Source organism: Chiloscyllium punctatum, chromosome 2 (assembly GCF_047496795.1).
Source record: "Chiloscyllium punctatum isolate Juve2018m chromosome 2, sChiPun1.3, whole genome shotgun sequence".
NCBI lineage: Eukaryota > Metazoa > Chordata > Chondrichthyes > Orectolobiformes > Hemiscylliidae > Chiloscyllium > Chiloscyllium punctatum.
The window spans coordinates 97,157,697-97,174,446 of record NC_092740.1 but is presented as its reverse complement, the minus strand read 5'-3'; the positions used below and the strand labels follow the sequence as shown (position 1 = coordinate 97,174,446).

General features: G+C 42.2%; 1 protein-coding gene across 3 annotated transcripts in view; it reads left to right on the top strand.

The window, feature by feature from the left end:
• The window catches only part of hsd17b3 (hydroxysteroid (17-beta) dehydrogenase 3), an 89,576-nt gene that overhangs the window by 2,991 nt on the left and 69,835 nt on the right, over positions 1-16,750 (top strand). For 2 of the 3 annotated variants that reach the window (XM_072591796.1, XM_072591786.1), the window contains exon 2: positions 16,529-16,575. The exons of the other annotated variant lie outside the window; for it this stretch is intronic. In XM_072591796.1, the coding sequence (XP_072447897.1) occupies positions 16,529-16,575 (47 nt within the window). The remainder of the gene's footprint in view (positions 1-16,528; positions 16,576-16,750) is intronic. 3 annotated transcript variants of the gene reach the window in all.

Below are 16,750 nucleotides of genomic sequence, written 5' to 3'. Positions count from 1 at the left end.
ATTCCAAAATATATCAAAGGTATACAAGATTTTCAGTTGCATGAATGTAAACATGGGGGGTGTAGAAGTTGATCATCTGGCACACCTTCCAAGTATGATATTGATGTTCAAGATACAGTACGTTGATGAAGAATGCCAAAAATGCTGCATACTGTCTGAAGGAATGGTGAAGGACTGGGTAGAAGTGGCACTACATATTAAAATGTCTTCTCCTCACCCCTCCCACCCCAAACTGACAGAAAGCACTGGTTGATATTTTGCATTATCGTTAGTCATGGGTAAGGTACTGGAAGACTGGAGGGTAGCAAATAGAGTCATAGAGATGCACAACATGGAAATAAACCCGTTGATCCAACTCATTCATGCCAACAAGATATCCTAACCTAATCAAGTCCCATTTGCCAGCACTTGGCCCATATCCCTCTAAACCCTTCCTGTTCATATACCCATCCTGATGCCTTTTAAATGCTATAATTGTACTAGCCACCACCACTTTCTCTGGTAGCTTATTCCATACACGCACCAATCTTTGCGTGAAAAAGTTGCCCCTTCGGTCCCTTTTATATCTTTTCCCCTTTCACCCTAAACCAATGCCCTCTAGTTATGGACTCCCCCACCCCAGATAAAAGACCTTGGCTATTTATCCTATCCCATGCCCTTCATGATTTCATAAACCTCTCTAAGGTTACCATTCAGCCTTCGACAATCTAGAGAAAACAGCACCAGTCTATTCAGCCTCTCCTGCAACATCCTTGTAAATCTTTGCTGAGCCCTTTCAAGTTTCACAACATCCTTCCAAAAGGAAAGAGACCAGAATTGCATGCAGTATTCCCACAGTGGCCTAACTAATGTCCTGTACAGCCTCAACATGACCTCCCAACTCCTATACTCAATACTCTGACCAATAAAGGAAAGCATTCTAAACGCCTTCTTCACTATACTATCTAACTGCGACTCTACTTTCAGGGAACTATGCACCTACACTCCTAGGTCTTTTTGTTCACCAACACTCCCTAGGACCTTACCATTAAGTATATAAGTGCTGCGAAGATTTGCTTTTCCAAAATACAGCATTTATCTAAATTAAACTCCATTTGCCGCTCAGCCCATTGGCCCATCTGATCAAGATCCCATTGTACTGAGGTAACCTTCTTCACTGTGCACTGCACCTCCAATTTTGGTGTCATCTGCAAACTTACTAATTAGACCTACTACGTTTACATCCAGATCATTTGTATAAATGGTGAAGAGCAGTGGATGCAGCACCAATCCTTGTGACATACCACTGGTCACAGGCCTCCAGTCTGAAAAGTAACCCTCCACTACCACCTCCGTCTTCTATCTTTGAGCCAGTTCTGTATCCAAATGGCTAGCTCTCCCTGTATTCCATGAGATCTAACCTTGCTTATCAGTCTCCCATGGGGAACCATGTCGAACGCCTTACTAAATTACATATAGATCATGTCCACCACTCTGCTCTCATCAATCCACTTTGTTACTTCTTCAAAAAACTCAATCAAGTTCATATTTGAGGCTTCTCAATTTCCAGCCGTCCCTTTACCTGCAAACATCAGCTTTTGAAAGTTCTTGCCTAATACTGTCAAAATTAGCCTCCCTCCAATTTAGAACTTGAACTTTTAGATCCAGTCTATCCCTTTCCATCATTATTTTAAAACTAATAGAATTATAATCGCTGGCGGCAAAGATGCCTCAGTCACCTGCCCTGCCTTATTTCCCAAGAGTAGTTCAAGTTTTGCACCTTCTCTCGTAGGTACATCCACATATTGAATCAGAAATTTTTCTTGTATGCAGTTTTAAAAATCCTCTCCATCTAAACCCTTCCCATTATGACAGTGCTAGTCTATGTTTGGCAAGTTAAAACCCCCTACCATAACCACCCTATTATTCTTACAGATAACTGAAATCTCCTTACAAATTTGTTTATCAATTTCCAGCTGACTATTAGGGGGTCTATAATACAATCCCAATTAGGTGATCATCACTTTCTTATTTCTCAGTTCCACCCAAGTAGCTTCCCTGAATGTATTCCCAGGATTATCCACTTTAAGCACTGCAGTACTACTGTCCCTTATCAAAAATGGCACTCCCCCTCCTCTCCTGACCTCCTTTCTGTCTTTCCTGTAGCACTTGTATCCTGGAACATTACGTTGCCAGCCCTGTCCATCCCTGGGCCATGTTTCTGTAATTAATATGATATCCCAGTCCCATGTTCCTAACCATGCCCTGTTCGGCCTCTTGCATTGACGTAAATGCAGTTTAATTTGTCAGTCGTATGTTGTTCTCTGCTTTGTTCCTGTTTGCCCTGACTGTTTGACTCACTCCCTTTCCAAATGCATCAGTCTCAGATTGATCTCTTTCCTCACTATCTCCCTGGTTCCCATGCCCCCACCTTACTAGTTTAAATCCTCCCAAGAGGCTCTGGCAAATCTCCCTGCCAGTTTATTAGTCTCCTTCCAATTCAAATACAATCTGTCCATCTTAAACATATCACTTCTACCCCAGAAGAGATTCCAATGATTCAATGAACCCTCCTCCCCTGCACCAGCTCTTGAGCCATGCATTCATCTGCTCTATCCTTCTATTCCTGCCCTCACTAGCTCGTAGCACTGGGAGTAATCCAGATATCACTACCCTCGAGGACCTTCTTTTTAAATTCCTGCCTAACATTCTATATTCCCCCTTCTGAATCTCATTCTTTTCCCTTCCTTTTGTTATTGGTTCCAATGTATACAATGACCTCCTGCTGATCTGTCTCCCCTTTGAGAAATTTCTGCACCCTCTCTGAGATATCCTTGATCCTGGCACCAGGAAGGCAACACACCATTCTGACTTTTCATTGCTGGCCACAGAAACATCTGTCAGTGCCTCTTACTAGAGAGTCCCCTATCCCAATCCATCCCTTGGAACCCAGCGAACCCCTTGTTATATTAGAGCCAGCCTTGATACCAGAAACTTGGCTGTTTGTGCTACTTTCCTCTGAGAGTCCATCACCCCTTATATTTTCCAAAACAGCATATTTGTTTGAAATGGGGATAGTCACATAGGACTCCTGCACTACCTGCCTATCCCTCCTATCTTTCCTGGAGATAACCCATCTATCTGATTGTATCTGTGGCTTTTGTCCCTTCCGCTGTCATCCATTGCTTCTAACTGTCACTCTAACTCATCCATGCAATGTGATAGGATTCACAACCAAAGACACTTCCTGCAGACATAATAATCAGTAACATGGAAACTCTTCCTAAACTCCCACTACTGACAAGAAGAGAATATCACTCCACTAGAGGCCATCTTTGCTCCTTCACGATCAACAGCTCTAGAAAATAGCACCATCTTTTTGCTCTAAAACAAATCACTGCTCCAGGCCATCTTAGTACTTATGGTTTATATTTATAAAATCTAATCAAAAGACAGATTTCAATAAAATGTATGATCAAGAAAGAACTCACTCTACTCACTACTGTACAGCAAGGTTACACATTAAAAAACTATGCACTTATCTAGTCCTATGCTGTGAGTTCTCCCATACAAGTTCCTCCAAGGTCAGCTGTGAATTTTGCTGTGTGTTAATTTTTCCCAGATGTACTCCAATGTCCAGAGATACATGAATCCAAGCAGCAAAGGAAGAAACTATGAAGAATCACTGCTGTGTCAGTTAACAGTGTAGGTTTCTTTCTCTCTCTCCTCCACTTAGCATGTGGTTGCTGCCTTTTGTCTGACTTTCTCCCTTTTAAAAATCCCTTTTCCCCCCAAAAGTTCCAAAACAATGCAACAGCATATAAAACAGTAATTGCTGCTCCTGATATTCAAGGAAATCACCTCCAACACCTAAAATACCTCAAAAGAAAAAGAGCAGCTCTTACAGCCACAATTTTTTCTCAACCTCCATCTTGGATTACACCTTATTCAAGAAGGGCAGCAAAGAAAAGCCTGGGAACTATAGACCAGTAAGCTTAACATCTGTGGTGGGTAAGCTACTATAGAAGATTCTGAGAGATAAGATACACATGCATTTTGAAAGACAAGGTTGGATTAGAATAATCAGCGTGGCTTTGTGCGTGGGAGATCATGCCTCACAAATTTGTCAGAGTTCTTTGGTGAAGTGACCAGACAGGGCAGCAGACCTAGTCTATATGGATTTCAGTAAGGCCTTTGATAAGGTTCCACATGGCAGCCTGCTCTGCAATGTTAGATTGCATGGAATCCAGGGGGAGCTAGCAAATTGGATACACTGTTGGTTTGATGGTAGGAAGCAGAGGGTAATAGTGGAAGGATGATTGTCAGACTGGAGGCCTGTGACTCGAGTGCCTCAGGGGTCAGTGCTGGTCCCATTACTGTTTGCCATCTATATCAGTGATTTGGATGAGAATGTGCAAGGCATGATTATTAACTTTGCAAATGACACTAAAATAGACGATATCATGGATGGTGAGGAAGGTTATCAGAAATTGGAGTAGGACGTTGAGCTGAGAAATGGAAAATGGAGTTCAATATAGGGTGTGAGGTCTTGCACTTTGGAAAGTCAAGTCAAGGTAGGAGTTTCATGATGAATGGTAGGGCCTTAAGGAATGTAATGGAACAGAGGGATCTTGGAGTTCAGGTGCACAGTTCTCTGAAAGTGAAGTCACAGGTAGACAGGGCAGTGAAGAAGGCTTTTGGCACACTGGCCTTCATCAGTCAGGCACTGAGTATAGAACTTGAGAAGTTGTATTGCACTTGTACAGGATGTTGGTGAGGCCGCAATTGTTGCAAATGTTGGATAACTTTGTCCCACTGAGACAGGCAAGGATTGATAAGATGAAGGAGCCTTGGATGACACCTTGCTATATGAGCGATGTTACTAAACTGGAAAGAGTGCAAAATAAATTTACAACAATGTTGCCAGGTCTCAAGGGTCTGAGATATAGGGAGGGGATCTAAGGAGAATTCAGGGAATTAGCTTGGAAGCTACTAAGCAGGACGAAAAGCGTAATAATCTCAGGATTACTACTGGTGACATTTGCTAATGAGGTGAGGAACAGAGAGTGAGTGCAGCTAAACACCAGGCTACAAGGCTGCTGCAGCAGGGAGGGCTTCAGATATGTCAATCACTGGGTACCTTTTGGGGAAGTTGGGACCTGTACATGAAGGATGGGTTGCACTTTAACTGGAGGGCACAAATGTCCTGCCGGGAGATTTGCTAGAACACTTAGGGAAGGTTGAAACTAGTTTGACAGACGGTTTGGAATCAGAACTACAGATCAGAGGAGAGGGTAGTTGTTGAATGGACAGATTCAAAATGCAGAGAGTGTGTCAGGAAGGATACACAATTGATAGGGCAAAGGGGTGAGTTAAAGTGTCTGTTTCAATGCAAGGAGTGTCAGGAATAAGACTGATGAGCTTGGAGCATGGATCAGTACTTGGAATTACGATGTTGTGGCCATAACGGAGACATGGATTTCACAGAGGCAGGAATGATTGCTGGGTGTTCCAGGGTTTAGATTTTTTAACCTAAAGGTGGAGGGCTGGAGCTAAAAGAGGAGGGAGAGTAGCATTGTTAATTAGAGAGTCCAGTACAGCTGCGGAAAAGGAGGTTGTTGAGGAGGGTTTGTCTACTGAGTCAGTATGGGTGGAAGTCAGTGACAGGAAAGGAGCAGTCACTTTATTGGGTGTTTTTTATAGCAGAAGAGCAATGGAAGAACAGATTGGGCAGCAGATCTTGGAAAGGTGCAGATGTAACAGAGTTGGTTGTTATGGGTGGCTTCAACTTCCTCAATATTGATTGGAACCTCCATAATTCAGATGGTCTGGATGAAGCTGATTTTGTCAGGTGTGTCCAGGAAGGATTCCTGACTCAAAATGTAGATAGGTCGATTGGGGGGAGGCCATATTTGAATTGGTGCTAGGCAACTAGCCAGGCCAGGTGTCAGATCTCTTGGAGAGAGAGCCTTTTGATGACAGTGACAACAACTGCCTCATTTTCACATTGCCTTGGAGAGGGATAGGAACAAACAGTATGGGAAGGTATTTAATTGAGGGAAAGGAAATTATACTGCTCTTGGACTGGTGCTGTGGAGTATAAATTGGGAAAAATTGTTCTACGAGAAATGCACAACAGAAATGTGGGGGCTGTTTAAGGAGCAGTTGTTGCAAGTGCTGGATAACTTTGTCCCACTGAGACAGGCAAGGATTGGTAAGGTGAAGGAGCCTTGGATGACAGGAGAAGAGGGGCTTCTAGTCAACAGCAAGAAAAAAGTGTACTTAAGGTTGAGGAAGCAATGATCTGATACAGCTTTAGAGGATTACAAGGTAGCTAGGAAATAACTCAAAAATGGACTGTGGAGGGCTAGGAGGAGGCATTAACAAGCCTTGGTGGGAAGGATTAGAGAAAAACCAAAGGCATTTTACATGTAAATAAGGAATAAGAGAATGATTAGAGAGAGGGTAGGGTCGATCAGGGATAGTGAAGGGAACTTGTGCTTGGAGTCTGAAGAGGTATGGGAGGCTCTAATGAGCTTTTTGCTTCAGTATTCACTAGAGAGAGGCTACTTGTTGATAGTGAGAACACGTGGACCAGGTTAATAGGCTTGAACAGATTGATATTAAAATAGTGAATGTGCTCGAAATTCTGGAAGCATCAAAATAGATAGGTCCCCAGGTCTGGATCAGATATACCCAAGATTACTATGGGACGTGAGGAATGAGATTGCTGGGCCTCTGCCAATGATCTTTGCATTTTCACTCTCTCTGGTGGTAGTACTGGATGATTGGAGGGAGGCGAATGTTGTTCCTCTGTTCAAGAGAGGGAATAGGGAAATCCCTGGGAATTATAGACCAGTCAGTCTTACGTCTGTAGTAAGCAAGATACTGAAAAGGATTCTGAAAGATAGGATTTATGACTATTTGGAAAAACATAGCTTGATTAAAGATAGTCAGCATGGCTTTGTGAGGGGCAGATCATGCCCCACAAGCCTTATTGAGCTCCTTTGAGAATGTGACAAGACAAGTTAATGAAGATTGAGCAGTGGATGTGGTTTATATGGATTTCAGTAAGGCATTTGGTAAGTTTCCCCATGGTAGGCTCATTCAGAAAGTTAGGAAGTATTGGATACAAGGAAATTTGACTGCCTGGATACAGAGTTGGCTGGCCGAAAGAAGACAGTGAGTGGTATTGGATTGAAAGTATTCCTCCTTGAGGTTGGTGACCAGCGTTGTCCCACAGGGATCTGTTCTTGGGTGTCTGCTTTTTGTCATTTTTATAAATGACTTGGATGAAGAAGTAGAAGGGCGGGTTAGTAAGTTTGCTGTTGATACAAAGGTCGGTGGCATTGTAGATAGTGTCGAGGGCTGTTCAGGCTAGAAGAAGATGCTGACAGGATGCAGAGCTGGGTTGAGAAATGGCATATGGAGCTCAACCTGGATAAATGTGAAGTGATTCATTTTGAAAGGACAAATTTGAATGCTGAATACAGGATTAAAGACAGGATTCTTGGCAGTGTGGAGGAACAGTGGGATCTTGGTGTCCACGTACATAGATTCCACAAAGTTGCCACCCAAGTTGATAGGGTTGTTAAGAGGTCATATGGTGTTTTAGGTTTTTAACAGGGGGATTGAGTTTAAGAGCTGTGCGGTTTTGCTGCAGTTCTATCATACCCTGGTTAGATCACACTTGGACTATTGTGTCCAGTTCTGGTCACCTCATTATTGGAAGGATGTAGTTGCTTTAGAAAGGGTGCAGAAGAGATTTACCAGGATGCTGCCTGGATTGGAGGGCTCGTCTTATGAGGAGAGATTGAGTGAGCTAGGGCTTTTCACACTAGAGAGAAGAAGGAAGAGAGGTGATTTGATAGAGACGTACAAGGTAATGAGAGGCATGGATAGAGTAGTTAGCCAGAGACGATTCCGCAGAGTAGAAATGGCTGTCATGAGGGATCATAATTTTAAGGTGATTGGAGGAAGGTATAGGGAAGATGTCAGAGGTAGGTTCTTTATACAGTGAGTGGTGGGTGCGTGGGATGCATTGCCAGTGTGGTAGTAGAGTCAAAGACATTAGAGACAGTTAAGTGACTGCTGGACAAGCACATGGACAGCAGTAAATTGAGGAGTGTGTAAGTTAGGTTGATCTTAGACTAAGATCAATGCTCGGCACAACATTGTGGGCTGAAGAGCCTGTACTGTGCTGAACTGTTCTATGTTCTAGGCTAGGACTTTTTTTCTTTCAAGCATAAGAGCCTGAGGGGTGATTTATAGAAGTGTGTAAGATCATGAGAAGCATGGACAGGGTGAACGCACTCGGTCTTTTTCCCAGGGTTGGGGAATTGAGGGCTACAGACATCAGTTTAAGGTTAGAGGGGAAAGAATATAAGGGAACCTGAGAGTGGCATGCATATGGAATGCAGCTGCCTGTGGAAGTGGTTGAGATGGTTACACTAACAACATTTAAAAGGCATTTGGACAAATATATGGATAGGAAAAGTTTAGAAGGATATGGGCCAAGTGCAGGGAAATGGGGTTAGTGTGGATGGACATTTTGGTTGTCATGGATCTGTTTGGGCCAAAGGGGCTGTCTCCATGCTGTAGGAGTCTATGACTTTATGACTCTATGATACTGGTTAGTGCCAGCTAAAAAGGGGAAGGCTTTGAGGAGGTTGGATAGAGATGATCTATACCATCCAACTTTTGAGAGGGTAAATACAGAGAAACTGTTTCCAGTCTCAAAAAGGTTGATATACAGAAACATAATTTTGAGGTAATTGATAACAGAAACATTCCCTTGTCTTTCCAATTAAGAACCCACCAGTGGGACTAGGAAAACCATAAATACATCTGGTAACAACAACAGTGGGAGATGGGTGACAACAGAGCAAAGTAAAGGCAGATGGGAAAATACTACATCCTGAAGAAAAGCTTGTAATGTGGTTAGATGGACATGACAGTTAAATTACAGAAGTATTATTATGAAGCATGAGATGGCATAACTGCAGGAATGAAAATATGAGAGCTGAAACATGTGAACAGTTAAAGCATGATAAGTAAGTGGAGTATGTACCGTAGAACTTTGGCTGAACAACCACTTGTTGAACAGAAATCTGGTGAACTGAGGCGTACAGGAAGATTCTTCTCATTTTCCTTCTGTCCCTTCACTCCCTCCTCATTTCGCAGGTCTTGTCTTGCTCTTCCTCTCCTGATACCTTGTTCTGTATTTCCCATACCTTTAAAAACATCTCTATCAGCAATTATAGCAACCAATCCTTGTGATTTCAACCTCTGTCCCAATTCATGATGCTCATTTTCCTGAATGGACTGCCCTCCTGTCCTTCTTTAATTTTTCTCTTCTCAGTCCATGGTGTAACCAACCATTTTGCATGGCGTCACTACTCATATTCTGTCAATCACAGATAAGGCCGTCTAAACTCAATCACTTGCAATTTTCATCACAAATATCCTCCTTCCCACTTTCAGTCCTTCTTAATTCCATTTCATCTAAAATCTCCTCTATTTCACCCACAATTGTGCTTTCAAATCTTGACTGTCCAGCAGTTCAGCCCTGTCTTGACCAACATTTCTACAGTTATTAATTAACTCGACTATACCTTCGTTTTCACTGTTACTCAATCTCACCTTGATAGGACCCACATATCCGCTCACTACATCCGACGCATGTAATGGATAATTGGTTTAATCATCATTCATCACTATCTGATTAGACAATAATGCATTATAAATTCCTGCTCTCTATTCTGAGATCACCCTAGAATGTAAAAATAACCGCAGGTTTCTGTGCTGATCTAAAATCCATATTGTTAAACTGCTATCACTTGTCTTCTACTGCTGTTACCTCCAACAGATGCAAGAATCGTGGATTGCTTTCGCTCACTCTGCTACCTATCCTCCTTCTCTGAGCACCAGGGGCCAAATTTTTCCAAAGGTTCAAGCTTTCCTTAGCCCTGAAACCCCACCTTTGCTAGTTTCTCTCCTATCTCCCTTCATCACTTCTCTGATCTCAAATTGCTCTTGGGACCCACCACCTATTCCCTTGTTCCTATTCCCATAAAACAACTGAGCGTCTCACTTCTTGGTTCTTCTGTTATTTGAAGATGATCTCGCCCTTCTCAGGTATTGCCCCACTCCTACAAATAAATGCCTGCTGTCCAATATTTCTTTGCTCTTAATACAAAAACATTTTTCCCAGCATCTCTCCAATCAGGTTTCCATCCTTGTAACAATAGAAAAGCCACTTTTATCAGAGTCATAACAATGTCCTATGTAACTGAGAAAAGTAAATATTCTCACATCAATCTGTTTTTTCTAAAAATAAATTGGGTAGAATCTGGGAATTGCTGTCAAGGCCAGCGTTTGTTGCTCATCTGTCTTTGCATATGAACAGATAAGCTCTTAGACTATTTCAAATGTCAGTTAGCAGTCAACTACATTGCTCTGTGTCTTGAGTCACATACAGGCCCGATCAGGTAAGGATAGAAGATTTTCTTTCCTCATGGAACTGCTTACTGCCTTTCATATGATTGGCCACACATCTTCCTATTCCAACATTTTGCCTTCCTACTCCAACACTTTTCCATTACCATCCAACTGGATCAGCCTGTACTCATTGGTTGTATTCTTGTCTATCCAGTTGAAACTGCAGTGGCTTTTCTGAAAGACTGCATCTCTGACAATGCAATACTCCCTCTGACTGCATATAGATCTATTTCATTGCCTGCAGGTGTTTTTATTTGTTACTGTCTGGTGAGAACAGTGAACTGTACCGCACAGGAGTGGGCCCTTCAGCCCACATGTTGTGCCAAACATGACGCCAAATTAAACTAATCTCTTCTGTCTGCCATTAGTTCATATCCTTCCATTCCTTGCATATTTATGTGATTATACAGACATCCCTTAAATACCCCTATCGTATCTGCCTCCACCACCACCCCTGACAGAGCATTCCAGACTTGTACCACTCACTGTGTAAAAAAACCTTGCTCCTTGTGTCTCCATTGAACTTTTACCTTCTCACCCTAAATGAATGTCCCTTAGTGTTAGACATTTCAACTCTGGGAAAAATACTCTGACCATCTATCCCAGCTATACACCTCATAATTTTATAAACTTCTTTCAAATCTCCCCTCAGCCTCCACTGCTCCAGAGAAAACAACCCAAGGTCTTCTAGTTTCTCCTTATAACTTATACCCTCTATCCCAGGCAGAATCCTGGTAAACCTCTTCTGCACCCTCTCCAAAGCCTCCACATCCTTTCTGTAATATTGCAATCAGAACTGAACGCAATACTCTAAATGTGGCCTAACCCAAGTCTTATAAATCTGCAACATGATATCCTGACACTTATACTGAATTCCCCGACAAATAAAGGCAAACATGCCATATGTCTTCTTTCCCACCCTATCTACTTGCATGGCCACCCTCAGGGAGCTATGGATTTAAATCCCAAGATCCCTCTGTACATAATCCTGCCATTAATTGTATGGTTTTCTTTAACAATTGATCTCCCAAAATGCAGCACCTCACACTTACCCAGATTAAAGTCCATCTGCCATTTCTCTGCCCATATCTGCAACTGATATATATCTCACTACATCCTTTGACAATCTACTACTCTGTCCACAACCCCAAACTTCTGCAAACTTACTAACCCACTTATCTTCATTTTCATCCAAGTCATAGAGTCATAGAGATGTACAGCATGGATACAGACCCTTCGGTCCAACCCAACTAGATATCCCAACCCAATCAAGTCCCACCTGCCAGCACCCAGCCCATATCCCTCCAAACCCTTCTTATTCATATACCCATCCAAATGCCTCTTAAATGTTGCAACTGTACCAGCCTCCACCACATCCTCTGGCAGCTCATTCCATACACGTACCTCCCTCTGCGTGAAAATGTTGCCCCTTAGGTCTCTTTTATGTCTTTCCCCTCTCACTCTAAACCTATGCCCTCTAGTTCTGGACTCCCCCACCCCAGGGAAAAGACATTGTATATTAATCCTATCCATGCCCCTCATAATTTTGTAAACCTCTATAAGGTCACCCCTCAGCCTCCGACGCTCCAGGGAAAACAGCTCCAGCCTGTTCAGCCTCTCCCTGTAGCTCAGATCCTCCAACCCTGGCAACATCCTTGTAAATCTTTTCTGAACCCTTTCAAGTTTCACAACATCTTTCCGATAGGAAGGAGACCAGAATTGCACGCAGGTTGAGTCCGTGATTAAGAAAGCGAATGCAATGTTGTCAATTATCTCAAGAGGGTTGGAATATAAAAGCACCGTTGTGCTATTGAGACTTTATAAAGTTCTGGTTAGGCCCCATTTGGAGTACTGTGTCCAGTTTTGGTCCCCACACCTCAGGAAGGACATACTGGCACTGGAGTGTGTCCAGCGGAGATTCACACGGATGATCCCTGGAATGGTAGATCTAATATATGAGAAACGGCTGAGGATCCTGGGATTGTATTCATTGGAGTTTAGAAGATTAGGGGGAGATCTAATAGAAACTTACAAGATAATACATGGCTTGGAGAGGGTGGACGCTAGGAAATTGTTTCCGCTAGGCGAGGAGACTAGGACCCGTGGACACAGCCTTAGAATTAGAGGGGGTCAATTCAGAACAGAAATGCGGAGACATTTCTTCAGCCAGAGAGTGGTGGGCCTGTGGAATTCATTGCCGCAGAGTGCAGTGGAGGCTGGGACGCTAAATGTCTTCAAGGCAAAAATTGATAAATTCTTGATGTCACAAAGAATGAAGGGCTACGGGGAGAATACGGGTAAGTGGAGTTGAAATGCCTATGATCCATGATTGAATGGTGGAGTGGACTTAATGGGCCGAATGGCTTTCCGCTCCTATGTCTTATGGTCTTATGGTCTTATGGTCTAAAAAACTCAATCAAGTTTGTGAGATATGATTTCCCACACACAAAGCCATGTTGACTATCCCGAATCAGTCCTTGCCTTTCCAAATACATGTACATCCTGTCCCTCAGGATTCCCTCTGACAACTTGCCCACCACCGAGGTCAGGCTCACCGGTTTATAGTTCCCTGGCTTGTCTTTACCACCCTTCTTAAACAGTGGTACCACGTTTGCCAACCTCCAGTCTTCTGGTACCTCACCTGTGACTATCGATGATACAAATATCTCAGCAAGAGGCCCAGCAATCACTTCTCTAGCTTCCCACAGAGTTCTCGGGTACACCTGATCAGGTCCTGGGGATTTATCCACCTTTAACCATTTCAAGACATCCAGCACTTCCTCCTCTGTAATCTGGACATTTTGCAAGATGTCACCATCTATTTCCCTCCAGTCTATATCTTCCATATCCTTTTCCACAGTAAATTTCGTCATTTATAATTATCATAAACAGTAGAGGTACCAGTACGGATCCCTACAGAACATCTTAGTCAGGGACCTTCAGGTAGAAAACCAATCTTTCATCTCTATCTTCTATGAGAAAGCCAATTCTGAATCCACGCAGCCAAGTCCCATGCATCTTAATTTTCTGGTTGAGCCTATAATGCGAGACCTCGTGGAAAGCCTTACTAAAGTCCATGTAGATAACATCCACTGCTCTACCCTCATCGATCACCTTCGTCACATCATTGAAAATTCAATCAAGTTAGTAAGACACAAAGCTATGTTGACTGTCCCTAATTAGGACATGCTTTTCCAAATGCATTTAAATCTCATCCCTAAGAATTCTCTCCACTATCTTTCCATCCACTGATGTGAGACTCACCAGTCTAGTTTCCTAGATCATCCCTATTTCTTTCTCGAACAGAGGAAAACATTAGCTACTCACCAGTGCTCCAGGACCTCTCCAGCAGCTAGCGAGACTACAAACATCTTGGTTAACACCCCAGAAATCTCCTCTCTTGCCTCTTCCAATACCTTGGGGTGGTTAGCATCAGGCCCTGCAGACTTATCCACCTTAATGCTCTTCAAGAGGTCCAACACCACTTTTTGCTTGATCTCAAATTGCTCCAGCATATTAGTATGCTCCACACAAGTCTCACTATCCTCCATATCCTTCTCCTGGGTGAATACTGATATTAATTGCTCATTTAGGATCTTGTCCTTATCCTCTGCCTCCAAGCACAATTCCCTCCTTTATCCTTGAGTGCTCCTCCCTTTTTCCAAGTTATTCTCTTATTTTTAACGCATGTATCAAATGCCTTGGAATCATCTTTAATCCTACTAGCCAAGGTCATTTCAAGGCCCTTTCTTGCTCTCCTAATTTCCTGCTTGAGATCTTTACTGCTTTCTGTATATTCACCATCGGCCCTGTCTGATTTTAGCTTCCTAAACCTTACATATGCTTCTTTTTTCCTTTTAACGAAATTCACAACCCTTTACCTTACCATACTTCTCCTTCCTCCTTACTGGAACATGCAGGTCCTGAAGTCTGATCAGCAGGTCTTCAAACAACTCCCACACATCAGATATGGACTTGCCTGATAACAGCTTCTCACAATGAACCTTCCCTAGCTCCTGCCTAAAACTGACATAATTTGTCTTCCCCCAGTTTAATACCTTCCGTAAGTACTTATCCTTATTCATAGCTATCCCAACTTTTAAAGTGTTGTGATCACTATTTCAAAAAAGCTCTCCTACTGAAAGGTCAGTCATCTGGCCAGGCCCATTAGTCATTACAAGGTGCAGTATGGTCTCTCCTGTAGTTGGACTATCCACATTTTGTTTCAAGAAACCATCTTGGAAGCACTTAACAATTTCTGCCCCATCTAAGTCTCTTGAATTAAGGGAGTCCCAGTCAATACTGGGGAATTTAAAATCATCCACAATGATAACCTTGTTGTCATTGCATTTTTCTATAATCTGCCTATATATTTGTTTCTCAATGTCTCAGTTGATTCTGGGGGGCCTATAGAATAATCCTAACCGTGTGATTGCACCTAACTTATTTTTGAGCTCTATCTATATTGCCACAGTGGATGACCTCTTCAGTATGTCCTCCCTGAGTGCAGATGTGACATGCACCCTGATTAGAAATGCAACTCCCCCACTTCTTTTATCTTCCTACTTCGTCTAAAGCAACAAAATGCTGAAACATTGAGCAACCAGTCCTGTCCCTCTCTCAACCAAAGGAGCCAGTCTTGTCCCTCTCTCAACCAATTTTGGTGGTTCATTTAGCTGATTGTTTGTATCCTGTTAGAGTTGAGGATTGTGCACTCACTCCAAACACTGGCTGAGCTGAGGAGAAATTTCTTCACCTAGAGACTAGTGCATCTATGGAATTCTCTGCCACATAAAGTAGTCAAAATATTGAATGTTTTCAAGAAGGAGTTATATATCGTTGTTAGGACTAAAGGGATCAAAGGGTATTGAGGAGAAAGCAGGAACAGGGAACTGAGTTATGTTGAATGGTGAAGCAGATTCAAAGGGCTGAATGGCTTTCTCCTGCTTCTATCTTCTGTGTTGCTATGTTCCTTCTGGAACCTGCTCCCATCCCTAGCTCTTCTCCTGTTTTGCATTGACTAGTTGTCCCTAGCGGCAACAACTAAAAATGCATGGTAGTTTCCCCATATGTAGTGACAAACTCATTATTTCACCCTGCCACCTGTATCATCCCTCAATTGTCCTAAACCTAACAACCTGTTTGTCTGACACCCGAAGCATGCTGGAAAGATATTTCCTCAACTAAATTTTGGGATGACTGACACTATAAATTTTTTGTCTCCATTGCAAATGCCGTTCCTGAGTGCAAATATAATGTCACTAATCTCTAAACGCAATTTTATAAATTGAAAAGAAGTAAAACAGGTTTTGTAAAGTACTGTATCCACTACACTGTTGGTGCAATTCCCAAAAGACCACTTCTAATACGGTACTCAGGACACTACTTATATAATATTCACACGTGTGTTCAACTTTTAAACTGGACCTGAAGATGACATTTGATCCTCGGCGTTCCAGAAAGGGTATCCTAATCATGACTCTCAGGTGAGGAGTTTCAATGATAACCACTTCTGGTTTTATCTGGTTTTAACACTAACACATTACTCTAACGACCTAACTTATGATATCCCCTTCGCAGGAGCACATTTTAGCACAGCCATCGTATTCCAAGGTCTTCATGGTACTAACCCATTCCAAGTCAAAAGTGAAATTAAAAGTCTTTCTGTCCCAGCTAAGTGCATTTACTGTAAGCTGCTGTGTCACACAAGCAGCTATGGAAACCAGTTTCATGCAAGCAGCACTGTTTCTTACCTGCAGAAAAGATAGTTACTGATGACCGTAGATAATCATTCAGATTTCATATAAAGTTATAAAATTCAACATTTCTTACATGTAAAGGATAAAGGATTTTTTGCTAAATCCATCAACTCGTGATAATTTTAGTGCCTATTAAGCCCTGAACAAAGGTATATTTGAGTTTCCAAAGTATGCTTACAATATGTTTCTTCTGGCATTGGAGATGCATGAATTTAAATTTCAATCTTTTAGAAAAATTGAGTTTAAATTCACTTTACAGTAAATTATCACAGAATTATATTTGTTTTTAGTCATCACCGGTGGAACAGATGGCATTGGAAAAGCATATGCACATGAGGTGAGTTGTCGCCATTATCTTTTCTTATTGGATAAATTACAAGCCTTAGTTGCTTATTTTGGAAATTTGTTGTTTTCTAATTTTATTTGCATCAAAATTATAGACATGTATTGAAATGTTTCAATCCTTGGTATATGCCCTCAAGAAAATTCTTTCTCTGATACTCAGTACCACT